At 43.3% G+C, this 27,653-nt stretch overlaps 2 protein-coding genes across 4 annotated transcripts in view; one reads left to right on the plus strand and one right to left on the minus strand.

Annotated features, from left to right (window-relative positions):
- The first annotated feature begins 339 nt into the window (after window positions 1–339).
- UPP2 (uridine phosphorylase 2) lies at window positions 340–8,292 on the plus strand. Its single transcript, XM_075027027.1, is given in 9 exon segments — window positions 340–365; window positions 1,020–1,137; window positions 2,205–2,282; window positions 2,285–2,325; window positions 4,490–4,641; window positions 5,283–5,492; window positions 7,107–7,253; window positions 7,701–7,776; window positions 7,778–8,292. Coding segments are annotated over 9 exon segments (948 nt in total). The 3' UTR covers window positions 7,878–8,292.
- A 3,900-nt stretch (window positions 8,293–12,192) lies between these two features.
- CCDC148 (coiled-coil domain containing 148) overlaps window positions 12,193–27,653 on the minus strand; it is an 81,353-nt gene continuing 65,892 nt past the window's right edge. The window contains exons 11-14 of one of the 3 annotated variants that reach the window (XM_075029125.1): window positions 24,186–24,304; window positions 17,702–17,819; window positions 14,962–15,102; window positions 12,193–12,980 (exon numbers count right to left, since the gene is read on the minus strand). In XM_075029125.1, the coding sequence (XP_074885226.1) occupies window positions 12,834–12,980; window positions 14,962–15,102; window positions 17,702–17,819; window positions 24,186–24,304 (525 nt within the window). In that variant the 3' untranslated portion in view covers window positions 12,193–12,833. Of the gene's footprint in view, window positions 12,981–14,672; window positions 14,765–14,961; window positions 15,103–17,701; window positions 17,820–24,185; window positions 24,305–27,653 lie in introns of those variants that run through there. The other 2 variants (XM_075029122.1, XM_075029124.1) reach the window with 2 other exon arrangements.

Consider the following 27,653-nt stretch of genomic DNA (forward strand, 5'->3'; position numbering starts at 1 on the left):
GCGGACCTCACCGGCCCCGGCCCTCGCCGCCTGATCGCGGCGGCGGAAGGCGAGTCGAGGCTCTCGGTGCCACAGCTGCCAAAACAGCCAGCGTGGGACCAGCCACGGCGCCGGCCGCGGGAGGAACCTCTGGCACCCGAGGGGGCAAAGGAGAGCGGGCGGAGGGGGACCGCCGCTGTTGGTCTTGGGAGCCGCACAAAGCCAGAGAGGGTATTTAACCCCCTGCAGAGCCCCTCAAAACCTCTTCTGAGCTCCAAAACCCAGCAGCTGAAGAAATAGTCGGGTGTTTTCTTTACTGTTTCTGCGGAGTATCACTTTCGGCTGACTGGTAGAGCCGCTATGACCAAAACAACAGATTACTCTGGGTGAGTAACAGGGGAGGGTTACAATTTGTTTTAATAAGACAAGAAAAATGATCTCTGCGTTTTGTTTAAGCCTTATTTATAAAATTGACTTGTATTGTTACTTAGTTGCTTTCCGTCTATTAGAGCAGGTGGAAAGGAAAGGCAAACTGGCCCCCCGCTGTCTGCAGAATCTGCATTTAATTTGCACTTGTACTGCTAGGCAGTTATTTGGGACAATATAAATATAAAATCCTGATTTGCTAAGTGCTTAATAAGCTGTCACATACAAAATAGCTAAGTACATTACCCGCTAGATATTTCTGGCAGAATTATATGAAAGAAAGAGATAAGGTTGCCATTGACAAAATTGATGATAAATACTGAGAAACATTTTTTGCTGAATACACTGACATAATAAAGAGATGTCGAAAAGGTTACCAACAGTGGTGGATGTAAGGAGGACAGCTCATGTGACAGCAGGGCTCTGACAGAAAGGCAGCCACCCCGGACACCACGCAGAGCTGGCTCGTCCCTGTCCCATCCCTTCCCTGACACCCGGGCTGTGCGTGCCCTTCGCAGGGCTCCCAGGCCACCCCATGCCCCATCCTGCCCCGTCCCTGTTCCTGCGGGCACTGCCCGGTGCCCTTGACCCGTCTTCGCCCCATCTCCCCGCAGCAGTGGGCCTGTCCACATTAAAAACCCGCATTTGGACTCGATGGAAGAGAACGTTCTGTATCATCTGGACTTGGGAACGAAGACGCACAACCTGCCAGCTATGTTTGGGGACATAAAGGTAAATGGCAGGTAAAAAAGCAAGGCAGCAGGTCCCAGCCCCGCAGGGCTCTCAAGCCCCTCATCCCACAGCTCTGCTGTCCCATGCCGGGGTCCCGCTGCTGCGGGTGCTCCCGCTGGGGACAGGGTCCAGCTGCTTGGCAAAGGGACTCAGCGACCCGGGGCAGGCCGGGCAGGGAGGTCATCTGTCCTTGCTTGGTTTTGGGCAGAAGTCCCAGTAGCAAATTATCCTTCTAAAACCCGGTAGTTCCGTAAAACCTGATTTTATATTGGTGCCCATGTTGGAGGACAGACAGAGGAAGCATTTGTCCAAAGCATCTGATCATCATCTATTGGAGACAACGGAAAGAGGATGTTGTACTTTTGGTGGAGACCTACTGTCAAAACCAGCCCGTCATGACTGCATCCTCTTCCATTTTAAACTGGAGAATTTCCCCAGCGGTGCAGGGGAAGAGCCGCGGTGCCCCGGGGCTGAAGCAGCCTGGCACAGCCCTGCCACGCGTGGGCTCCTGCTCCGCTGCGCTGCTGGCAGCCGGATCAGCAGCACTGCCCTTGCAGCTGCTTGCGGGTCCCCCTCCTACATTCAGGGAGCATTCTTTTCCTTTAATATGTAAAATCTGTCCTTTTTCCTCCCTGACTTTACGGCCCCTGTGTCATCAGCAGTGGTCACTAATTGCAGTCAGCACTGTTGATAGAATAAATTAAACGATGAGCTACTCTAACATCTGGTTTTGCTTTGCTGTCAGTAGGAATACTAACAGCTTAAATTTGCTGAATTAGTTTAGATTTTCTTGGCCTGGGACTGATACCCAAGTATGTGCAGCTGTACAGCTGTCTGGACCTAGCATAGTCACAACCCTAAAGGAGTAACAGCTTGGTTTTACTGTTAACTCCTGTTTTTGAGACCCTTGGTTGTTCTGATGTCCCTTGACCGCCTGCGAGGAAGCAGCATCCCGCTGCGCTCTCTGGGGAGACCTGTCTGGCGCAGCCCGCCACTGCCACATTAAGACTGAATCTTGGCACCAATTTTAGCTAAAATGTACCAACACATACCTATTTTGCATCCAGCTTGTCTGTGTTGGCAGCAGCCCAAACAGGATGAGGGCATTTGCCCAGTTCATGCACAAGCAGCTGGGACTGGTGGGCGAGACGGGGAGGACCTGGCAGACATCCACGCAGGGATGGACCGGTGCTCTCCACCAGTGTAAGTACCGTGCCGCGCTGGACCGCACCGCACACGTTTTCCATCCCGGGCACTCATGGCAGCCCCTGCCCCAGGTGTGGTCCCGAGTGGGCTGGCACGGGGGACCCATCTCCTCCGGTGGCAGGGAGGGCGGCTGGCACGGCCTCTCCCTCCTGCAACACCCACCGGCAGGTTTTTTTTCCTCTTTTCACTTTTCAGCCATTACCACCAGTGCAACCTTTTAGCCATGGTAAAGCTGCTTCTGTTTGAATGGTATTTCTCAGCACCCTACATGTTCAGTTTTAAAAGCATTGTATTAAAAATGAACATGCACGTGTTTTGCTCAGCTCAGCAGCCTGGCAATTTGAGAGGCAAAGACCACTTCCCACCATGCATGAACTACGAAATATTGCTGCAAGTATTACATTGACATGAGCTCTAAAGTAAAAACCTTGCTTTATTATTAATTATTCTTTAAGAGCAGAGTTTTTGGCACTGCACAAAGGAAAAAACAAATACAGGCTGTGCTGGTGAGTGCTCATACCCAAAGGCTTGGTCCTGCTGTCATTTCTTCAGGCACAAGATTTATCTTAAATCTGATTCACAGGAGACAGTGTCACCCACACAACAGAGATCACGTTTGGTCCCTCTGACAAAACCAACCCAAACCTGACTGATTGAAAAGCCTGAGGGAATCAATTCTGCCAGGATCCAAGGGGAAAGAAACCCACAAGTTTTGCTGTTCCCCAGTCTGGCAGCAGTTGTGACACAGCTAGAAGAAAACCCTACGCTGAGCTCTTGGCCATGCGCCAGTTTTGTGCCAATGCAGAAGCCATCGACCCCCAGGCTCGTCCCTGCGAGGGGACACAGGGCAGAGCATGCAGCGAGCCTCCCCCAAAATGCTTCATGCAGAGCAGCTGCCAACATCACATTTTTGCAAGTTGCTTAGAAACACAAATGAACTCAAACATACCGGAGGCAGGAACACAGTTTCCTGCTTTGAATATTTACAATGAGAATAAATTTTTTAGGCATTTGGCAAATAAGTCAGGCTGATGTTCCAGAATAACAACATGCAAACAGTTTTCATATTTAAAACATGATACAAGCCTAATAGACCATCAGTCTCACAGCCAAATGAAAAGAGACAAAGCAATACGAGAACTGACTGCATATGTTAAATTAACTATGCTTCTTTACACATGCTTCCTTCAGGTTTTTGAACACGATAGCAAAACCAAAAAAACGTGAGGCGTTTTTCGTGGGAAAAAACCAAACCCCACACCACCAGACACCTTTTGTTTTTAAAGGTAAAGCCGAGAAAAGGACGTCGGTTGAGTGATGGAGCAGAAAACCAAGAGGATCATGTGAGGGAGCGCTGGGCAGAAAGCAGAGGCAGCCTCGGTAGCTCGAGATTTGCAAAACATCTGCCAGCCCAGAGGAGCGGCAGCGGAGACAGGGCAGTGGGCTACCACGAGCCGCGGCAGAGGAGGGGAACGGGCCAGCGCCAGCGAAGGGGAGAGCCTGCGGGCAGCCAGGCAGGCGCTGGGGACGGAGGGACACCGGGGTGGGCAACGCGAGCCAGGAGGCAGGACAGGCGCCCTGCACGGCGCGAGGCTCCATGCGGCAAACGCCTGACCCCGAAACCGGTCCTTGCCGAGAGGCACGAACGCATCCATCGTCCTTGGTGCCCAGCGACGCAGGAGGAGGTGCTCCGGCGTGGGGCGAGGAGGGGCTGGGAGGCACCCAGAGGAGCGGAGGCTCTGGTTATCCTCACTGAAATTCACCACTCCAAGAGTACGAGCAGGACATGACAAAGAATGGCAGTCAGCATGTGGCATAAGGACGGGCAACACAAGGGGAAGGTCTTGGAGCATTCAGCCGTCAGGATGTGTTTGTGGAGAGACCTTTCTTGAAGGAGAGACCCCATCTGCTGGGGGCTGACGTACTGGTCCCCAGGGATGAATGCCAGCTCTACCGATAAGAAGAGCCTTAAAAGCATCAAGGGGAGGAGAAGAGGGTTAGATGCTTTACCTGGTCAGGCTACAGAGACCCTGAGATGTCTCCCCCCCCTCAAAAAATCGCTGTTGGCCTCATCAGCAGAAAGAGGCCACAATGTAAGCCTGAGCTCGTTGCAGTCACGTACCTGTCACCTGCCGCAGCATCGCAGGGAATGACACTTTTCTTTTCTCTCCTCCCAACAGCACGGGATGGGCACCCCTTCCATTTCCATCATGCTTCAGGAGGAACTAATCAAACTGCTGCACCATGCAAAATGTCGAGACGTTACTATTATACGCATCAGTACTTCTGGAGGCTTAGGTAAGCTGTCCATGGTCTTTCTTCAGAGCCAAAAAGCTATTAATAAAAAAAATCTCAGCAATAGGTCATGCAATTATGAGCTTTAGCATTTTGTCAGGTCCCCAAATATCAAACAACATGATATTTTGGTTTGGGTTAAAACCCAGCAAACTTCTAGCAACTGGCTTAGCAGAGCACGCTTTTTCACAATGGACAAAGGCTCTGAATTCACAACAAGAGGGTATCACTTTTCAAAGAGAAAACACTTGACTGGAAGTCACTTTGGTGCTTTGAGATCCTCCCGGCTGTCCCGGTGCCTGTAGTCCTCTGCACTGCTGGGACCCCCAGCCGGGGCAGTGGTGCTGCTTGTGCCTGCACAAGCTGGTGGTGGGGCATGATCTCTGCAAGCCAAAAGCAAGTAAAACACTGTCGCTCGGCACGTTCCCACAGTCACTCGTACAAGTAAAATCTACAGAATCAGCACATGACATCTGTGCTACTGCATGAATTTCAATTATTCTCTCACATCTGTTTTACTCACTAAAAAGAACAACCCCACAGTCACACATATATCTATAGAGATTCTCCTGTCATGCTAGAAGTTTTGCAGCAGGTCACAAATGTTACAAGCTCTGGCTTAGCCTCAGCCTTCCTTTTCACAGGGATCGAGGCCGGGTCTGTTGTGATCACAGACATGGCGGTGGACAACTCCTTCCAGCCACGGTTTGAGCTGGTGGTGCTGGGGGACATGGTGGTGCGGAGCACCGAGCTGGACAAGGACCTCGTAGGGGAACTACCTGCCTGCAGCAAGGAGATTCCTGACCTTCCCACGCTCGTCGGCCATACTATGTGCACCTACGACTTCTACAAAGGTAAAACGATCTTTGACTGTCCTTCCTCCCCCCACACATAAAGCCAAGTCTTTACATTCTTATGTGGGCAAAACTATCCATGCTACCAAAGCCTAAGAAGGGCTGCAGGAGCAGACCCACCTGATACGTTAGAGCTTGTTCAGTGGTCAGAGCAGGGTACTCGTCCAGAACACACCATACCAGTTTTGGCACTTTGCCAGGGTGAGTCCTCCTCTGCTAATTGGTCTCTTGTTCATCCGACAGTTAAATTTGGTAACGTCACCTGCAAGGCCAGCGCTGCTGTAGCTGACGGTGGATCAAGAGCAAAGATCCACCCAGCAGCGGTTGCTCCCTGGGGGAATGCAGATGCCCGGGGGACCTCTGCTGCTCCCCCGGTCCAGCCGCCACACGGGAGCCACGCGTGGCCGCAGACCCTCCGAAAGCGGGAGGCCAGTAGCTGCACCCTGCCAGAGAAAACAGCCCCTCATCCACAATCCTGTAGTAAGCCTAGCAGATGGGTTACGCTGAGTTGTTTCCTACAACAAGATTGTAACTTCCGAACTACCAAACACTAGAAAAATGTCAGGAAGCATGTGACATTTACGTAAACAAACTTTGGTTACTCTGGAACAGTTTCCTTTGCAAAATTAAATGCTGATTGCAGAGTAGATGAAATGTAATAAATGAAGAATTAATAATCTGAGGACTATTTATAAACCTTTGGATCTGCTCGCAAATGCGACCATCTGTGTATTGCTCAAGGCCATGTTTTATTTAAACAAAAAGCCATTTGTGGGGATTAACAGTAGGAACATCAATAAAATGAAGCACTCTGCCCAGGTTAGCGCAGCCGCAGGTATACATTTTGCTTGCATCGAGGACTTTACATACTGTGCGAGAGGAGCGGCTGCACCGGGCACGGGTCGGCTCTGCGGACCCAGGTGTGGCTGCAGGACAGCCAAAGCCACCAGCGGAGTTAGAGGAGAAGGTCGGGATGGGTGCCCGCGCCCGGACGCACCGAGCACGGCATCAGGTCCTGCCTGCAGCGATGCCCCGGGGCTGAGGCGAGAGTGGGAGCGAGCACCAGTGCCCCAGGACCCAGCTCCCCGGCCAGCACCAATGCCACCCGAGCAGGGAACGCCACTCGCAAGCCGCCCCAGCTGACTGCCATCCATGGCAGCCCCCTAAGAAAAGTTAAACCTCAGTTAAGGGTGTTTTCCTCTCCCCAATTTTCCCGTTCCACACAGCTGGCTATGCCTCTTCCGCAGCAATCTGGCATTCTTTTGATTTAAGCTGGCAGACCTTCACAGCTGATGTACGCTATCAACCTCAGAGGAGCTGCAATGACTTGCCCCTGCAGAATGCGATATACCCCCTGTACTTAACACCTGTGGGCTTACTCATCCTTTTTACAAATGTTAAAACCTGCATGATTTTCTCCTCTATACAGAGACGTAGCACACTGGCTTTAAACACTGAGGTTAATATGAGTTAAGTAACCATTCAAAGGAAAACTTAGTCAGCTTCAGACAAAACGTAGCCACTGCTGGACTTTCCATTTGAAACTACACCCCGTTCACCACGACTGTAAACCCACACAGGACCAGCAGTGACACTTCTCTGCTTCTTTTCAAGGTCAGGGGAGATTAGACCGAGCATTGTGCTCTTTTTCCAGTGAAAAAAAGCTAGAGTACTTAAAAAGAGCTTATGACGCCAGCATGAGGAACATTGAAACGGAGTCCTCGGTGTTTGCCGCCCTGTGCGGGCTGTGTGGCCTGAAAGGTGAGTTCTCCCGCGGCCGCTTCCACGTCCTTCCCGCACCCCCGCGCTCCCCAGCTTCACCCCTCGCCTGAGGGTTCGGTTTGGTGCGAGATTCAGACAACCTGAAGGGCAAAAACGCATTCCTAACGATTTTAACTAGAGAAGTACACTGAAGCAAATTTTGTGGCTCAATAAAAAACAAGTTTGTTTTAGAAGGCCTGAGTGCGTGTTGCACAAAACTAAACTTAATCCCCCCCTCATCCCTCTCCTGGCCAAACTGGTGTAGCTGCCTTCCCCTCTTTTGCTGGAAAAGAAACAGGGCGAGCGGAGGGCACCTGCAGGGCGGTGCTGCGGCCAGCACCTCCCGCGGGGGTCCTGCTGCTTTGGCCCCTCCGGACCATCGGGGCAGGTCCCCCCGTGAGCCCCGGGGAGGGCAGCGGGAGCAGGACCTCCTCACCCTCCCCGCAGGGCAGTGCTTTAAGGCCCGGGTACGTGAGGTCGTCTGCACGGCGCTCCTGGACCGCCTGGAGGGGGACCAGATCCGGGGAGTACCAGCAGCGGCCCCAGCGCCTCATCGCAGCCTTCGTCCGAAAGCACCTGGGGCTGAGCCCTCCGGTGGGAAACACGCTTTTCTCCACAAACTGATGGGCGATGCAGCATGAGCAACGGGGTGCCGGGTCCCAGCCGGCGCAGTGTGGGTCTGTGCTCCCGCGCTGGGAGCGGCTGTGCAGGACCTATGCCCGTGGCACACTGCGGCCCCTTTTTCCTGGGAAAGGGAAAAGACAGACCCGGTCACGATGCGCTCCCACGGGCGAGCACCCTCCACAGCTGAGTGGGGCGGCCGGATCCAATGAACACCATCGTGCAGGAGCTGGAGACCTCCAATATGGCTTGAATTGCACCAACACACTTCTACACCCAAGGAGAGCTCCAGCCAAAATTTGCACAGAAGTTAAGACTGTATTACTGAACTGCAGGCTCCTCACTCCCACCTCCAGTGGCTGTCAAGGACTGTCCCATTAGGGTCAATCCTGTCCACGGTGATGCTCTAGGGAGGAGATCCCTTCGCACTTGGCATAAAACCAAAACCTAAGTAAATGACATGCAAAATTAATCCACGTTTGTGACCGTTATGGTTATTCATTGCTGTCACAAAGGCCATTCAGACTTTCATTCACACCATGTTTAAAGATCTGGCAAAAACCGACGCCTCCCAGCGTTTGAACACAGGAGGTCGGCGTGCAGGAAGCCCACCTTGTGCAGACTGACCCAGCTGAGCAGGAGCAGCTTTGCCCCCGTCGCTCGGTTGGCAGGTTTGGGCGTGGGGCACACGGGAACCCTCGGGAGGGAAAGGGATGGGGAGCACACGTTACTGATACAACCTTGACCTGATTTCACATAACTGCCAGGGACAGCATCTTTCACATTCATCTGCTAATCAACACACATCAACGATCGAGAAAATCATCTTTAAGTGTCTCCACAAGCTGTAAGAGACTAAACTGCACCTGGGTTGAGTGGAGAGGTTTTTTGGAGGGTCACCTACAACCTGAAGAATTTCCCACCAAAATCACTTCCAGTTCTTAAGGTTCACTAACAAGCTTGCTTCAAAATGAATTTTGACACCTTTGGAACAATAACTTACAGGATTTAAGAGTTCTGATAGACAAAATTTTAACGTATCAAAAAACATGGGAGAGGGTCTTAAGATATTAATGACACTAAGAGCATGAAACATGTAAGTCTAAAGATGCTTACAGACATGCCGAGGGGCTATATCCAAGGTACTTGTTCTCTGGCCAGCATCCTAAAATCTGCTTCATCAGCAGCCTCTGGGCCCCTCTAGTCCTGGAAATACTTCCACACGCTCAGGTACAGCTTGATGTGCCTCCCAAATGTGGGGGTTTCTCTTGGCGTCCCTCTCGTCACCCCACTGCACGTTGTCATGCCGCCTCCTCCCATCCACAGAGGTCCGTTTCTGGGGCGTGGGGCCAGCGGCGGAGCGGGGCCGTCTGGGGTGCTCCCCAGTGGGCTCCCCTGGCGCTGGGACCCCACTTTCATGGTGCCCCTGAGCTACTCCAACAACTTGCCAGCACTTTGATCTGGGATACATTCAGTTTGCTGCCATGAAAAAGCAAACTCCACTTTTTACAAGAAAAGGAGATCGGTTCCTAGTTTCCATTCCAAGATTGCAGTTTTTAGAGCTCAAATATTAATCTGACAGGATAGGAATCCCAGGACAGGAGGCCAGTGTCCTCCCAGAACGGAAACAAAATCACTCCGGTCACTTAACATGCAATCTAACCTACCATTCAAACTCAGTTCTGCTAAGTCCAAAGTCCACTTAAGAAAATTCTATACTAATAGCAATGTACCTTAAGTCCTTTGTGAAAATAATTTCAAACCACTCCAGGAGAAGAAATACGATACTTTAACATTTTGCCTAATTTGATAGGTGAGGTTTGCTCTGCCATAGCTTGCGGAAACACAGTCCTGGTCATTAACTTTGCAGGAGATAGTGAACTCTATTTTCCAGAACATTGTCCAGTGAAGAGACTCTTGTTTTTCTTATTTTGCTTTTACCTTAATGATTATCTTGTTAAATGGTTTTTCTGCCGTACATTCTAAGTTTGACACTCTTTGAAGGTTTCAGGTGAGTCAGCAGTTTACAGAGCTCAGAATGCATGTCCTTCGTGAGCTCCTTTTCAAAATATTGACCATTACTGCAAAACCCTCACTATTCTCAGAGGGGTCAGAACTGGCATCGCAATGACTTACATTTTTCTTTTTCTATAAATACACACACAAATGTGCATATAAACTTATATGCACGTAAGTTGGCACATACTGTAAGTGTTTTACAACAGCTGGATATTGCACCAACTGATCTTATGCCAGTTGGGTACTTGACTTTCAGGCACTATTTAACATCTAAGCCACTTTTCTGACCACCAAAATTCACAGATAAGTAGTATATCTTGAAACTGAATAACTTAATTTTCACAAAGAAGTTTTTCTCAGGCTTTAAAAAAATCAGATTGTTAGTCAAACTGCATACACTTCATACACTGGCATAAAGGATAGCTGAATTCTGAACCGTTACTCTTACCGAGTCAAAACCAACAAAGTAGGGCTGCAAGAGATGCTGGTTGAGAAGTCCCATTAACATTTTCTAAATTAATATTCTTATGTGCAAGTAATTTCATACATCTTTGTACAAAAACAACTTGCAAAATTTCACTAAAAAAAAAAAGTGTAGAAAGCATTTATCATGCTTATAAGGACAATTTTTTTTTAAAATCTCCATTTCCTGAAGGGTTCAGATCATCTCTCGTGAACAATGCTAAGGTGAGGATGACAAAGTAAGCCAAAACATTCACCTCCCTCCCCCAGGAGCACGGAAGAGAGGTGCTTGGCCAGGCCAGGGAAAGTGGCCGAGGCATACTGCAGGAGCTCTCCTGGCAAGAGCAGCCTCTGGTTATGCTGAGCAAACTACATGAAGCCAGTTTGACTGACCTGCACATTTTCCATGCTCCAGTGTTACATGAAAATCCCTCTAAAAATCCTCGTTCTGGCCTCACCATATCAATAACAAGCTCCAATTCATGGTTGCAGTGACCTGGCACAGACTCATCAAGGTAAGCGGACTTCTACTCTGTCTATTCACTGAGAAACAACAGACATGAAGACAATCACAAGACACTGCCTAAAAATCAGTGCCCTTTATTTCCAAGATAAATGTCTCCTTCATCTAAACTTTCTTTTTTCATAAATGTCTTGGTATTTATAAAAGATGACAAGACAACTATAACCTGAAAAGATTTTGCATCACTGAAATTATCTTGTAGACCTGCTTTTAAAGGCAAGGAAAAAAAAAAAATCAGCTGCCTTAAGTTTGGGATCTTCCATTTCTGTGAAGCAGTCTAGTGGCCAGTCTGGTCTCTAAAACAGAGCAAAAGCAATGCTGGTTTCCCCTGCAGGAAGATCCAACAAGTTGTGAAGCTGGCCAAGTGTGTTTTAAAAATAATGAGTTACCACAAATGAGATACCAAAATACAATGCACAAATATACACAGAATTGTAATTTTAGCACAAAGATGCAAAAGCTAAATCCAGAAGACACACAGCTCCTGCAGCTTTTGGGCAGTCTCTGTAGCATTTCTCCCCCCATTAAAAGTAACTTAGCTTCAACACTCAGATGATGTTGCTTCTGGCCTTAAACATTGCTTGCTCTCGAGAGTCTGTCGCACCAGCTCTTCTCCTGCCTTTCTGGCACCCTTCTTAGAGTCTCCGTCTGCTTCTGACTTTGCACCATGCACACCCAGGCCAGAGCAAACCTCCCTCCCCCAGGTGCTCGGAGACACCTGCTGGGATCAGGCTTATGCTACAAGATTTTGCCAATGTTACTATCAGTTTGAGGTGTGAAAACTTCACATTGCTTGTCTCTGATTGCAAAACATTTGGTGTAGAGTTGCTGAATATGTCAAGAGAAGAGGGCCTGTTGTCTGTGCCAGGTAAGGAGGTGGCATATAGTGGCTAGCAGTAAAACCGCTCTCTTGGTGTTTGCTGGACCTGCACCGTAGGCTCCTCTGGGAGGACAGAGAGAGGGCTCTCATCTACCCTGGTCCCCAATTTCTCATTTCGACAGCGAAGAATTACTGTCTGTTTCACAAGGCATTGTAAGTATGTGATCCCTTAACACCTATAAGGCATTACAATACTACATTAATGAAGTTACTATAATTATCTAGATAAACAGCTATGGATGTTCAGATCTTTCTGATACTCATCATCCTTAGAAATTTTTGGTTAAACTGCTAATTGTAATTTGTTTACATACATTTTACACTTACCTTATGTAAGGCTTGAAAACATAATGAGTTACAAAATGAAGTGACATCAATTTCCCTTTCATTTAATACAATCATATTCAGTAGTTTCAGCTCCAAAATAAAGATCCCAGATCTGACATGTTATTTCTAATTTATAATTTATACTGAAAGACTAATCTGCAATATGAAATTGCAGACTGGTTTGCAGTAAATATGATGTAGCAAATTGGTTTCTAAATAGAGACAAAGGTTAAGTTTCTTCTTATAATAATCAAGGAATAATAGAAACATTCATGATAATGAAGATTTTATAATTAAAAGAATCAAATTCTCAAGAAACCTGGAATGAAAGTTGTGGGATGTATTCATGCATCATAATATAATCTAAAGTGACTGTTCTGCAAAGCTGTTTTGGATTTATGCTGCCAATTAAAAAACAGAGTTTCTACTCAAGATGCTAGACATCAGATTGGCCTGTAATGTCTGTAGGAGACTTTCATGCACAGGTGTCCTATCTCCCAGTAGAAAGGGACATGGGAAATTATACTACAACAGCCTAAACCCACCAAACCTCTATAAAACCTTCACCAAGGCAGGTGTAAAATGGTGTAGCACTGCATGAGAAAGGCATATTGTTTTTTTGAATGACTGCACACACTGAGAGCTAAGCAGTTCTAGGACACAGCCTAAGGGAAATTTATTTAAAGATTTCACATTATAGGCCAGACGACACCCCTGAAGCTTCTCTACTCCTGACATGAGAGGCGCTCTACATTTTAAAAGCTGTAGATTCCATATCTCTTCTTGGAAGCTTCAGTGGGGGAATTTTTGGTAAAATCTCTTTTGCATAAAGTGTTTTATGAAGTCCAGCTTCTCGAAGAGCTAGCTCAACACGAAGTCTAGGGTCAGAAATGATCTGTTAAAATAAACCACAGCAATGATAAACAAAACAATACTTTCCTCATACACACAGTGTATCTTACAGGTTGTCTGTGGATGTATATATTTAAAAAGTTTTAAAAGACAGTCAGAAAATTATAGTCATAATATAAAGCCTTCAAAAGCAGAGAAACTCAGTGAATAAGCCTTATCTCACTGCACATATCTTGATATGATCCTTTTTAATATTAATGATCACAAACTATTTTAACAAAGAGCTCTGGCTGTCATTTCTCAGCAAAACTCAAAGGGTAGATGAGAAACTGAGTGACTTGTAATTCAGCCTACTCACTGAAGAGTTGCTGACTTCCCTAACATTCCCCCCATCAATACTGCCCTGCTTTTACCACAAGACTTTTAATCCCTTCCTGTTTGTTTCTATGGAATCTGAATGCTTCAAACACGTTTATGATTTTTCTCACAGCATTGCCTTGTGACTACATGGCAGTACCACTTTAATTTTACAAAACAACAACTAATGCCCAGGGAAATTACTTCTAAAATTTGTCAAAAGGATATTTGACAAAATTTGTAAGCCTCCTTCAAATCCTTCTTCCAATGGCTACAGTGGGGAAGCACTGAAAGTACAGGAGAGCGTCACATTGCCTTCAGTTCTAGCATCACCTGCCACAGCGCCCAGAGCTGCTGGGAAGACCAACACTGGGGCACATTACCCATAACCACTGCAGCTCTGGGATGGAGCACGCTAACACGCTTGGCGGGAATCACATATTGCAGTCTGAGCAGTACCAAAACCCGTTTGGAGTTGAAACAGGACAAATATTCTGAGAATTTAGGTATCAATCCCAAATACACATGTTCAGAGCATTTTTAAAGCTAAGGCTTTTCAGAACCTCGTACATCAGTCAGATTTGGGTAAATTTTAATAGCCAAACAAAAACTATACCTCTTGTACCACATCTTTACCAAACTGAGAAGCTTTAAAATGTCTTAAAATGGGAAGTGCTGGACAAGCTTAGTTACAAACATCATTAAATTTCAGCTTATTCAGTGCTAGAAGAAAGCTTTTATGCCATAGAATTATATCATAGCACTTTCCTTTCTGCAAACATAATTTCCAAATTCCAGAGCGGGAATAATTTCAAATGCATAGACTAAGCAGATGTGGAACAGCAAGGGAATCAAAAAAATCCTCCCCTATGTTGCTTAATTCCATTTGAAATTGAGCTAGCACTGTCCTTAGCAATCTGAGCGACCTGAAAAACAGGACTATAGTTACTTCAGTTTCCTGCTTCATTTACACCTCACTGGTTTCTTCTCCTTTAGCCCTTGCATATCATATCCCAACTGATCTTAAATCCAGCAATAGTGTAAAGATGGTCAAGATACTAATTTTCAGCTTATGAATAGATTTGTGCTGTGCATAATCTTCCAAAAAAAAAAGAATACCCCATAATGAAGTTACCTGTGACATAGCTCTTTTATATACAGTCACTAGAACTTTTATGCTAAGTCAATTCACTTCAAATACTTAGGACAACACTAACTGGAGCAGGTGAAAAGGAGGCACTCTTTTAAATAAATGCATAAAAATGCAAAAGCAGTGAGTTTTGAAATTAAAAAATAGCAAACAGATCCATCAAAATGCCTAGCAAACACAGGAACTGCCCAATGGTCCATTTAGCTCAGTATCCTCTCTCCAGTGGTGCCAATGGGAGATGCTGTTCAGGGAGAGCCCGGAGTCCTATGCTGGACCTGAATGGACCTTTGTGGTCCACTCTTGTCGTGTTCCTCCAGCACCTACATTGGGTCAGAGAGATTACCCCACCTATTACTCCTAATACCTTTTTTTTTTTTTTTTTTTTTTACACACATTATATTATATACTCTACTGTTAATATTGCTATTTAGGATATATTATTAATATTACTATCATATATCACTATTAAGATATAGGTGCATACAATAAACTATATGGTATGATTACAGACAATTACCTGCTGTTCACTGTATGTATGCAACTTAAACAGTGGCTTCTGAAGATCAAACTCTTCTTTGGTTCCAATGCCCATCCGAGCTTTAGATGCCACCGTATCAGCCACTACTCTAGCTGGATCTAATGTTGCAACAACGGCAACCTAAAATACATGATATGAAAATAACAATTACTCTATCTACATAGTCTAAAGTGAGAAAAGGTTATTATCAATAACACATCCTTTGAGAACACAATCATTTACCTGGTTTAAAAATTTCAATAGTTGTCTTAAACAACTTTGTATCCATATATAGAATTTGTAAAGCTTAAAACTTGAATCCAGAGTAAAACCACTTTGACAGAGAATAATAATCATGGAGATTCTTCTTCTGTTTTGCAAAAGAGACAGTTTAATTGGCTGGACTTAATGCAGCACTGTGCATGCGCAGAACTGCTGCAAAAAGTGGAGAATTGCCTGCTATGTGGGGCCAGGCTTAACACAGAACCACCTGCATATTGTGAATTCTAATTGTCAGTCCTTGAAAACAAACTCGAAAGCTGGGCAGCATTTCTATGAAGAGAGAAAGCTTATGTTGCTACCTCATCATACCCCTGGTAGGAAATAAGCTTACACTAAGCTTTAGGCTACCAGAAAACAGCACTTCCCGAATATGTGCACTACTGATCTTTGCACCGTAACAGTGGCGTGTGGTCCTGGCTGTGGAGGAGGCCTCGGCTCAGCAAGGATGCTATAAGAGAGAAGCAGTAGCATCCTTGGCTCTCTAGCACAGATCGACATGAGCTCTGATGTTCGAAACCAGTAACAAAAAGGAACCAGCAGTCTCATAATTTAGCAATACCCACAATTCCTGGAAGTCCAAACTTTCTTCTTTTTCTTCTGATGGAAACAAAGGTGTTGGGTAGTTCACAATTTTTACAGAGTCATGGGCAATGACACTGAGTGATATGCCACAAGTAACATAATTCTTTGGTTTTCTTCTTAAGCGTGTCTGTTTTAACTGTTTAATTTTCTGTGGCTAGAGCAGTATCAAAGATTCTATCAGACAATATATTGTGCAAGAGTCAAACTTTTTTCATTGCTTATTTTCTTTGTGTTAAAATATTCATATATAGGCTAATACTACTTCGGAAATACAGAAAAATGCATAAGCAAAATAATCAAAGTCAGGATACATTCTGAATGGCTAAAACGAGAAAAAAATTCAAAATTGTGTACGATCATTCTATTTTTTTCCGTCTCTAATAAAATGTCATCTTCGTATTTACAGGCTGTCAAAATATACAGACTGGATGACTTTAGTAAAGATCTTTTTTCTTCCCCACATACAACCAAGGGGCATATTTTATGAAGCACTATTTCATTAGTGTGAAACACAGAGAATAAAAGGTTAGAAAAATGTGAGGAAGTGGGAACTCTACCATCCTGGTCAAAGGCCATTCTAGAAGCATTTTCTACTCGGTAAGACAATTGGGTCAGTCAGAAGAGATCAACAGATCATGACTCTCAAACAGCCTTTTGTAAAATCTGACACAAAAGACAATGCAATTCAACCAGTATCTTAGAAAAGACATAATAGAGTTATTAAAAATGCATTGACAACCTAAAATAACACTGTTAATACTGCAAAATATTTAATTGAATCAGATTACTAAAAATAAAGCATTATTGACTGGAAATGAGCCCAAGTTCAACAGTTTAAAAAATGACTAAAATAACAGACCAATGATCCCTTAGGTTTATTTATTCCTGTTATGCTCAGCTCTCCCACAGAAGATGACCTCTGTTATATTTTTCTTTCTTCTTGACTTCGTACACCCAAATGCTGAAGTGAAAGCACTTATAAGGCCACAAACAGTCCACGAGGGACTGAGGAAGAATTTCACTGGCATGCACACTGTACTGGGTTGGTTAATCCTGAAGCCAAAGGATGTGCTGAAGGTGAGGCCAAGGCTGCATCAAGTACCATATTTTTAACCATGGGTAGTCCCAGGAAGAAAGCTGCTGCATTAGCGCTGTTTAAATTATCCAAAATCAAAGGGTTTGAAGAACACCTTTTCTCCCTCCCTTATTTTCCTTTGGCTGCACATTTAGGCTGCAGTACCTGGACTGTAAAGAATGTGAACTCCAGTTTTTTCCTTTTAATCTTTGGAGGAAAAACCAAGGAGATTAGATAAAAAAATATAAATGAAGGTAAAATTACTCCTTCAAATGTCAGCAGTAGGAAAAACCAATAACACTACATTTACTACTACAAACATTAGCAAGCATTTTCTGGGATACCCTTTTTAAAAGATCGTGCAAAAGTTTCACAGAGAGTTAAATATCTCTCTAAAGAAAAGTCATCCAAGGCCTGTAAGTTTTCAGAATTTAAAAAGAATTTAAATTACTCATAAATCTTGCCTAAGACTCAAGGCAGACTTAAGATTATTAAAAAAAAACCCCAAAATCAAAGAAAAAGAGAAATCACATCCAACCCTGAAAAAGTAATATCTATTTTCAGATATCAACAGCTTCTACAGTGCAATTTAACATCATAATGCTCCTGCTGTCAGAGTTACAAAGCACATAGGATTTATAACATGACAGAATTACTGTTAAAGTCAGACCAAAAGTGCATTTTAACTTCTTCATTTAGTTGCTTTTGATAGATTGTTCTTTTTATCTTTCATGTAATATGACAATATGTGTTTGTATCATCACTGTATATGAAAATACTATACACAGGAAATAAAACCACCTGTTGCCGGAGTGCTTCAAGGCATTTCTCTTTTTCCTTTTCTTCATGTGCTTCTTTAAGGGCCAGGTGCTTTTTCTCCAGCAACCGTTTTTCTAGTAATGCTTGTCTAAACTTTACCCTGCAAAACAGCATACATACGAATGGAAAAAACATTGTTCAAGTGTAATTTTAAATTTCTGTTATGATATTTCAGTTTGAAAACTAGTCTGATGTTTTCTATATCTGTCTGATAATAATACAGTGGTTCATCAAAACACCTGAAAAATGCAAAAAATGCTTTTTCATTTGAATGTGTTATTTTTGTTGGAGTTTTTTGGTTTGGGGTTCCAGGGGAAAGGGGGTTTGGGGAGTTGTACTTTTTGATTTGTTTTGGGGGTTTGGTTTTTTGGTTGATTGGTTTGTTTTAAGTAACTTGGCTAACCCTTCAGATTTAATTTCTAGAACGCAGATTTTCTCTAGCATACTTTATATAGCCCTGTTGCTCTTTTTTCCCCCCATTTTCTTTGCCAAGAAGAAATGTTCTCTGACATCTGTGTGTGGCAGAAGAAGTCTCTCCCATAACTCTTTCCATTAAAAGAAACACATCTCTCCCAATCTTGTTACTGGAAGAAGCAAGAAAACTTGAGAATTACATCCTTCTTCAAAAGGAAAAAAAAAGGAGGTTAGTGCAAATAATCCTGAAACTTTACCTATAGTATTATTTTTGGTCAACTTTTCACAATAGGTTTTTATAGCCCCGACAGTACTACCATGACCGTATTTCCTAATAACCCTCAGTACACTGCCAAACTCTGTTTTTTATGAAGCCGCAGGGTATTCTTTGGTATGTCACTTTTAGTCCTTATAGAGGAGTTGCCATTGCCATGCTTTGCATTCAGAGAATTACCCTTCTTTTGCCCTTCAAATTTTAACTTGCCTTTAGAGAAATGGAGAAGAGAGAGCTGCTTCAACTACAATAAAACATGTATTTTTATTTTCTTACTCTTGAAATCTTAGTAAGCTCAAAGGACTATACAACTTGTGCTATAAACTGCAAAAATCAGAATTAAATGCACAGTTATGTTGGTAACTGGAAAAGACCACTGTATCAATAATCCAGTAACAATTATCAGGACAAAAAAATTTGTCCCTAGAGAGTGGTACAAAGCTGCCTGAGAATGCCCCAGACAGGCTTTCAGTTTCTTACTGTAGCCATTGCAGTTTAGGCAGATGAATGCTTACAGTGGTAATCTTCAGAGGTAATTTTGTTCCAGGGAGAAAGTCTAATCTTCTTTTTATATGAAGAAAATTTAATAAAAAGCAGATACTCATATTTTTCTGAAAAATGACAAAAATTATATTGAAAACTTTTCACTCTGCTTGAGCTGACTACTATGATACATGTTCTAAAATACTCCAGTGTTACCAAATATGAAATTCAGTAACCTGGAAACTTCCGTAAATTACCAAGGAGGAGAACTGAGGGGCACTCATCCAGGTCTAATTTCAAATACTTTGTCTATACTGCAGAAGTTTTCACATACATAGGACTGGAAAGCATTGCTAAATGGCAACATTTTATGGCATTTCCGTGCCCAGTTTGAATAGGTGTAAGTGACTGCAATTGATTGCCAAAGTAACTGACAGGCAGAGCAGGGCCGAGCAAGGACTTGGCATCTTGATGCAGCATTTGTTGCTCCTAAGAAGAAGGTTCATGTTTTCATGACTATGTTATCCTAGGGAGATAATCATCTTGCTCATGCTGGAGAGACCAAGGCCAGTATTAACAAAGATTAAGTTTCAGTGTCAGAGAGCAATGGCAGAGCTATGAAATCTACACTCAGGGAAGGCAGAGAACCTTGTAAATACATACTCAACCGTACATTGTGTTCCTAATTTGGAACATTCTTCCAATACTTTTTATACTTGGCTTTAAATGTTTACTTGAGCTTTGATTTCACAATGTCCACTTCCAAATAAAGTTGTTAATTCTCTTTCACTCCATTATACTTAGTAATATTTTAGTTACTATTTCTTCAAAGCAAACTTAATTTTATAGAAAAGCTTAAAATTAAAATGTCTTAATATTCAATCTTGACTTTAAGTACCACAGTAAGTAACAATTTTAATAAATCGCCAGCTGAAAAATGAGTTTAGCTGATTAGTTTCAGTAAAGCTACCTTTTTGAAGTATTGTGGGTACACACTTATGTAATTTTTGATAAGCATAATTTCATTAAAACTCTGCTTTCAGACACTGTCTCATAAATATTTACAGGAAATAATGAACTACTATGTTTACTATGAAAGCCTTAGCAAAACTTTAAAAAAAATGGGTTATAATATAGTTTTTTTGCCCTATATCACAATTTATCCTGTTCACTGCTGTCAGTTGAATAAATCTCAGTAGCAACAGTAGAAAGCATTATCTTTGTGGCTAAGAAGGTCTGCTTCTGTTCCCACCTTTGATAGGCTGAATCGATGCACAATGTCACCAAGGCACGAGGCAGCTGGAATAGAAAGTGTTTTACACACTAATTTGAACGCTTCAGAAGTAGTCACCGGTTCCCATGACAAAACTGACCGGCCAGATCCTTTGCTAATTTACGCTGCAACTGCAAAGTGATGTGGCTATGTCAAGGTGCAGAGCCTAACCCAGCCCTCAGCTCTAAAGACATTCTTAAATGTAACAGCACAAGCTCGAAGCAAAGCTGCTGTGAACACGGACTCCACCAACAGCCCTCTTGTTTGCCTGGCTTTATGAATGGCTTTCATACCCAATTATTTGTCCACAGTTTTTCTGGATTCTTTCTGTTCTGCGTCCCTTCAACGTGGAGCACCGACTGGGGAGAGTGGGAGGGTTTCGGGGGAGTTGGTGAAAGCTGTGCTTCAGGAAGGGGAAAACCTTGAGGTGGGGCAAGAAGGGAGAGATGAAAGGCTATCTGCATGCATCCCCAGCAAGGGACTGCTGCAAAGAGCACAAGGGAAAGGAGAGATGCAATACATAAGCACCTTCACCCCCGACGTGATAAACAGAGCTGTGTGGCAAACTGCTGCCATTGCTTTGTTTCTGAGGGTTAGTCAGATAAAACTCTTGCAAAAATCAATCCTTTCCTTCCGACTCTCCTGCCCCTGCCCTTTGAATTCAGGGCCAGGACTGGCAGCAGTACAGGTGCTGGGTAAGGATACTTGCAAATGTTTCCCACTCACTGCCTCACTGGAGAACAGGACTGTGCCAATCTATTTCTCATAGATAATGAGTGAAAATATTTGCACAATTTCATGCCAATTTAATTCTCACCCTGCAGCATTAATGCAAAATCTATTGCTTTGGGGGGGGATGTTATTTTAAAATATTTTATGTATATTCAATCCATTCCATACCGAAGGGACCCAATAGAGAACCTGAACGAAATTCACTGCGTAGATTAGAAAAGGGAGAAATGGACTGTTAGCAACAAACATCTGCCCTTTTGGATGCTAATTCTTGAAGTACAATAAGACCTAAATGCAGTTTGTAGTTCTCAATACCACATTAAAAGAGAGCTTATAATTCAGTGTCCTGAAGACATAGGCATGTAGACCTAACTTACGACATTTAGAATAGCTGAATATGTGACCCTATGTACGTATAAAGGACCACCTGCAGTACATGTACATCCACACTTACATCTCTACTTTCAATGGGCCACGTGCAACTGTATCTTGCCAACAGTAACTTCTTAGCCCTGAAGTAGTCCCACCAGTTACCCCAGCTTGAGGGGGTTAAGTCCTGCTGAATGCCAGTAAGGAGAATCCACGCCATTTATCTAGTACCTGCTGTGTTTATGAAGCATTTCTCTCTGGAGCTGTCATCTACCAAACCTTTAACTTTTATTAAAAAAAAGGATCAGAACTCTCTGCTTTCCTTTTCAAATATGGCCAGCCCAGACCTTTTATGATACACACCAGTAATCAGAGCTCTTGTCCAGACAGTTTTAGTCTCAGGTTCTTAGCCTGAAGGAGTTCAAATCTGCATTTTCTGCATTATCAGCAACCATCACAACCAGTGAGAATATACAACAGTCTAGGTAAGGGCACCTCCACCCCTGTTTTAATAGCTGGACCACTATCAGCAAACAATACAAAATGAATGGGAGTAGAAGAAAGCAAAAAAGGAGTATGATTTTTGCCTACTTGTGGAATTTGACAGGATCTTGGCACACCTAGGTTCTTACCCTAGCCCCTGTGATTTTTTTAAATGCTGTTTTACAAATTTTGTGTGAAATGACTGTTGGATAAAAAAATTAATACAGAATAGATACTGGGCTCGGAGCAGAAATCATAGCACAATCCTTTTCCCTTCTCCCATGTTTCTGAATGCAGATAGCATTGCGTGTTAGGATTTTGTGTTGAACTCTCTACTCTTGCCATCTTTTACTTGATCAACACCTATGGGAACTTACATAAACTTAAACCCACCGCAGTTTAGGCAAGTGCTGGGTGGCCAGATGCTCTGAAGACAACAGTTTTAAGACTTGCATGCAACATAAAACTGCAGCTACCTAGGAACTTGCAGGCCAAAAAATGAAATGTCCCATCAGTTAAATGTCTCCACTGTCAGATAGTCACGAAGCAGAGGAGTTGTAGAAAGCAAACTTGGACTTAGTCACTTGAAATTCTACATCCAGTTTCAGGTGCCTTTAATTCTTTTTTTGATCTGGTCATAACTCTGTAATTGCAAGATGTTGAATAGCCAAAGTGAGACCTGAATAAACAGAATACCACAGCGACTCTGTGATAATAATTTTCCTTTTTATAAACCCGATTACTTAATTTTAGATTAATTTTAAAAGCAATTCAGGGTAGCAGCAGATCATTTTTTAATATCTTATTGTACCTATTAGAAACTCTATGCACTATCCAGGCCATATCTTATACTTGAATAGTCAGCCAGCTCACAATCCAAAAATCTTTTCCTTTCCCAAAAAAGCCTGAAAATGTGTCAGATCAGAACTGTGGTACTGGCCTGTGCCATCTTTCATGATCAGCTCTGCAAAGACTCAAAACCAATTTATGTGCTGCAACAGGTAAAATGTAAGAACACTACTAGTTTCTACAGGACTGCAGTTCTGCACTGTGAAATCATTATGCCAGTGTGCCTACCTTAGTTCAGTACAATACATATTTTAAAATGCATTATACCATACTTGTAGCACTACAGTATCTAATAACAGTAACATCTCTCTGCCCTTCTTTGATTAATGTTCCTGAAGGCTTTGAAGATGAAAAGCATTAAGCAATTTCAAAGAATTATTAATCTTGACAAACAGTAAGCATTTTTCTTTAAACTGTTTTATTTTGTACAGTACGCCAATTCTGGGAAACATAATGCTAAGCATTTACTGACTTTGGATTCATAATAGCCCGAAGGTGTGATTATTTCCTTCCTGCATTCCTCAATGAACTGTGCCATTTCCTTATATTTTATTCTGCAACATTTATTAGCATAAGAAAAGAACACTCCCCAACTGTATGGCATAGTGCAGTACCCAGGTTTAAAGGAAAGTAATTTTTTCCTGATCAGTTCTACTGAAAATTCAGTAATTCAAGTATGTGTGTTTCTTTTGCTAAGAGCTAAAATTATTGCAGGTATGTTTAAGGAAAGGCATAGATATATCTGTAGCATAAGGATACAGACATTTAAATTTACCTGTAAGCGAGGTATTGTAACAAAATAAGATGGAAGTTGTATTTCCACAGAATGCTTAAGATGAGTTTAATATTCTAATGCTAATGGTACTTTAACCCTATTTTAATTACATTCCTGTTCCATGCAATTTGGTGGCTCCCTCTATGTAAAAAAAAGTAAGCCTGTGATTTGAGAGCAATTATAACGAGACTACATACAGTTGGTTTTTTTATGTTCCTCTGTGACAGAGGAATTCCTCTGTGAAATCAAGTATTTCTTCAACAGGTCATTAAAGGCCATATTCTGTAACAAAGACTTGGCAAGCATTCAAATATTAACAGGCTGATGTCCTAAATTACATCAAACAGGTGAAAAGCGTCTACAACTAGATGCACAGTTTAAGACCCTCTAAAAGAATAATAAATATCTTTGAGGCTGTTAAATGCTTAATGTGCTCCTCTAGCTTGTCTCTCAAACATACCAAACCTGATTATAAATAATTTTGCAAAGCAGGAATGTAGAAGGTCCTATTATCCAGCTACAATTAAAAAAAAAAAATAAATCACAAAGGGGGCTAGTTTTAATGTGTGTACTCTATCATGATTACAAGAGTTTAGCGCTTACAAAGGTAAATTCAAACTAACAAATAAATTGCATCCAGGATACAATCACGATGCAACCTGGGTGTATAGACTGGGGTAACTGCCAAACAGGAATAAAAAAAAATTACTTATCTCAATTTATTCTAATTTAGAAAGTTGGGAGATCAAAGCATATTAGATTATAAGAAGTTCCTATTGATACTGTAGGTATCATCACTTTTAATTTCTTTTACCTTTCCTTGTCTTTAACTGCTTGTTCAGCCATTAATTTTCTTAATTCCTCCAGGCGTTGTAGATCTTTCTCTTCCTGTTCTTGCCACTTGAGCTGTTTCTCAGCCCAGTACTTTTTCAGCTAGAGTTTGAACAAATACAGTAAACAAAATAACAATCATTCACAAGCCAAGGTAGTGAAAAGAAATAAAGAAAGAAAAGTATTAACTTAAAGAAAATCCAATTTTGATCTTTTTAGAATAAAATTTGTATTTTAGAACAGTATAGCTTAGCTGAAACAGCTGGATCCACACCAGCCAAGTTCATTTTGGCTGAGGTGGAGACCCTGCTGAGGAACAGGAAGAACAGGTGAGTGGTCTTCATGTAAGTATGAAGTTTTTCCAAAGCTGAGTGAGAAAGAAAGGCCTCAAGCAAGATGGTGAAACCTGAACAGGGAAGCTTATTAGGAAAGATGAGGGGTTTGGGATCCAAAACAAGGAATTGGGATTTAAAGTAAATATTGCTGAAGTGAAACTCTGAATTCTTCATTTGAATAAATTCTACAGGATTCTGTTCCTAAACCAGGGCAGTTCTTCAAAGACAACTGGTGGAATTTGCAGCAAGGTTTTAATTCCCACCTTGGCAAGACATACATTACAAATCATAGAATCATTTACCTTGGAAAAGACCCTTAAAATCAGAGTCCAATCATAAACCTAACACTGCCATGTCCACCACTAAACCACATCCCTAAGCACCACATCAACACATCTTTCAAATACCTCCAGGGATGGTGACTCAACCACTTCCCTGGGCAGCCTGTTCTGATGCTTAACAACCCTTTCAGTGAAGAAATTTTTCCTAATATCCAATCAAAACCTCCCCTGGCGCAACTTGAGGCCGTCTCCTCCCATCCTACCACTAGTTACTTGGGAAAAGAGACGAACCCCCACCTGGCTACAACCTCCTTTCAGGCAGTTGTAGAGGGCAATAAGGTCTCCCCTCAGCCTCCTTTTCTCCAGGCTAAACCACCCCAGTTCCCTCAGCCGCTCCTTGTAAGACTTGTGCTTTAGACCCTTCACCAGCCTTGTTGCCCTTCTCTGGACACACTCCAGCAACTCACTATCTTTCTTGTAGCGAAGGGCCCAAAACTGAACACAGTACTGGAGGTGCAGCCTCACCAGTGCCGAGTGCAGGGGAACAATCCTTTCCCTAGTCCTGCTGGCCACACTATTTCTGATACAGGCCAGGATGCCGTTGGCCGCCTTGGCCACCTGGGCACCCTGCCGGCTCATATTCAGCCAGCTCTCGACCAATACCTTAACGCTACCTTAAGAAGAAAACTGCTGCAGTGGTATGCTTCCCAAAGTTTTGAATGATGACTGGAGCTAGCCTCACAAGCCACCAACCAGCCTGGAAAGCTGATAGAGCAGGTTTTCTTAGACACAGGAACAAGAATCACCTTCTCATCTTTGAAGTGCTGACTTCAGAATGTTTTTTTAATACACTTTTAAAGAACACCTGAATCACACTGAAATTCAGGAGCATGACTCCAACACTGCATTCCTAAGCTAGCGTTAGGTGAGTCCATCCAGGTACTGGTCACAAATGCTGAAGCCACAACAACACAGGTTATGTAGGGATCTCAGGAGGTCATCTAATCCACACAGTATGATCAGGAACAATAAAAACATTCCCACCTAGGTAAGACATCCCTGAAGTACAAATGTATTTTCTTTGCTTCTGAGATAACTATTACTATTAGTTTTCACCAAGTCCCAACTGCCATAGTCGGATTGCCAGCAGTACTGCTCCTAATAAGTGATCAGTAAGGTATAAAGTATAATATCTGTAATAGGGTACAAGGTCAGCAGTGACTGCAGCACAGACAACTCTCTAGCCCTTTTATTTTTCAGCTACATTTACAAGAAGCTGTTGCCTGTCACTTTCACAGAGATAAGCCTCTCTCACTTCAGACAGCTGGCAGGGGCACAGAACTTCAAACTCCTCTCCTGTAACAGAAAAAAGCCATTCTCCTTGCAGAGCAAAATGCAGGAAACATCCTCCTGTAAATCTTGCTCCACAATCCAACAGCAGCACAGCAACATTTCCCGATGATGCTGCATGCAAATGAGGGCCCATGGCTGACATCAAGCAAGGCTTTCAGGAACCAGTGACCACAGGCCATATTAAAGCTGATGACAGCACGCAGCAACTTTCACGAACGCCAAGAAAGCATCCTCTGGGGAACAGAAAGCACAGAGTGCCATGACCAGCATGGCCGAATGAGCACCACATCCCAAATTTATTGCCACTGACCAAGAGGGCCCCTCCACCCCTCCCGTGACACATCAGCTCAGTGCGCAGCAGCAGTCGAAAGGCAAATTAAATGTGTCTAGTGTCAGGACTTGGTACAAAAAGAATAGGAAAACACAAAAAATCTGTTTATAGTCCCACATGCAGTTCTGATCCCTCCCTCTCCGAAAACAAGCTTTTCATATGGAAAGAGAAGAGAAACAGTAATGATCAAAGGTTCATTGTGTTCATATGAGTTTTCATACAGGCACTGAAGGAACAGGATGGGGCTATTCAGATGGAGAAGTGACAATTTATGGGGGATTTGATAAGAAGCCTACAAATTCACGAGTGTCACGAAGAGGCTGGATGGAGATCGATTCCGCCTCTCCAACATGAGAACTAGGAGGCTTCAGCTGACACTAGCAAGAGCCAGATTTGGAACAAAGAGAAGAGACGGCTCTCCATGCAGTGGGTGGAAAGCTGGTGGAGCTCCTTGCTGATGGATGCAGGAAGTTCACACGTGTTTCAGGAAAGACTGGGCAACCACCCAAAGAGAGAGCCCCTGGGGAGGGGTTACTAAATTGGCAAACCACATCAACATCAGGGAACAGCTGGAGACAGGGAAAGTAGCCAGGAGGGAGGGAGGGAAATTACCGTGTGTGTTTCCTCTATTGTTACAGCCACTGCTGGAGTCAAGAGGCAGGGCTGGGTGGGCTACCAGCCGGTGCCAGCGCAGCCCTTCTCCCCACTGCCCGTGGGACCTCAGCTGCAAAACCTTACTGCAAAACTCAGCGCTAGGGCTAACTTCAGCTCGTGGCTTGGTGAAAACCATGCATTGTTTGGAAGACTAACAGCAACACAAAATGTATGCAAATGATGACTGTTAATACAGAATAGAAAAAAAACAAAGAGAGGGAGAAGACACATAAAATCACAACTAAGATTTTTTTAATAAGCACTAATAAACAAATCATATATTAGGACAAAAAGCCCTTTAGTTTACCTAATTTCAGCAACTAATTTTCAGGAAGGTTCAGACATCTGTAGATAGGAACCTGTGTATGAACATAAGTTCAAAGACAGAGAAATGTATTCAGGGCACTATGCTCCTTCTTATTATGTTAATAATATAAAACAGTTCAACCTATGTAAGATGATTGGATATGATCATAATTCCTCAACTCAGTCTATGA

Source organism: Buteo buteo, chromosome 5 (assembly GCF_964188355.1).
Source record: "Buteo buteo chromosome 5, bButBut1.hap1.1, whole genome shotgun sequence".
In the NCBI taxonomy this organism is placed as follows: domain Eukaryota; kingdom Metazoa; phylum Chordata; class Aves; order Accipitriformes; family Accipitridae; genus Buteo; species Buteo buteo.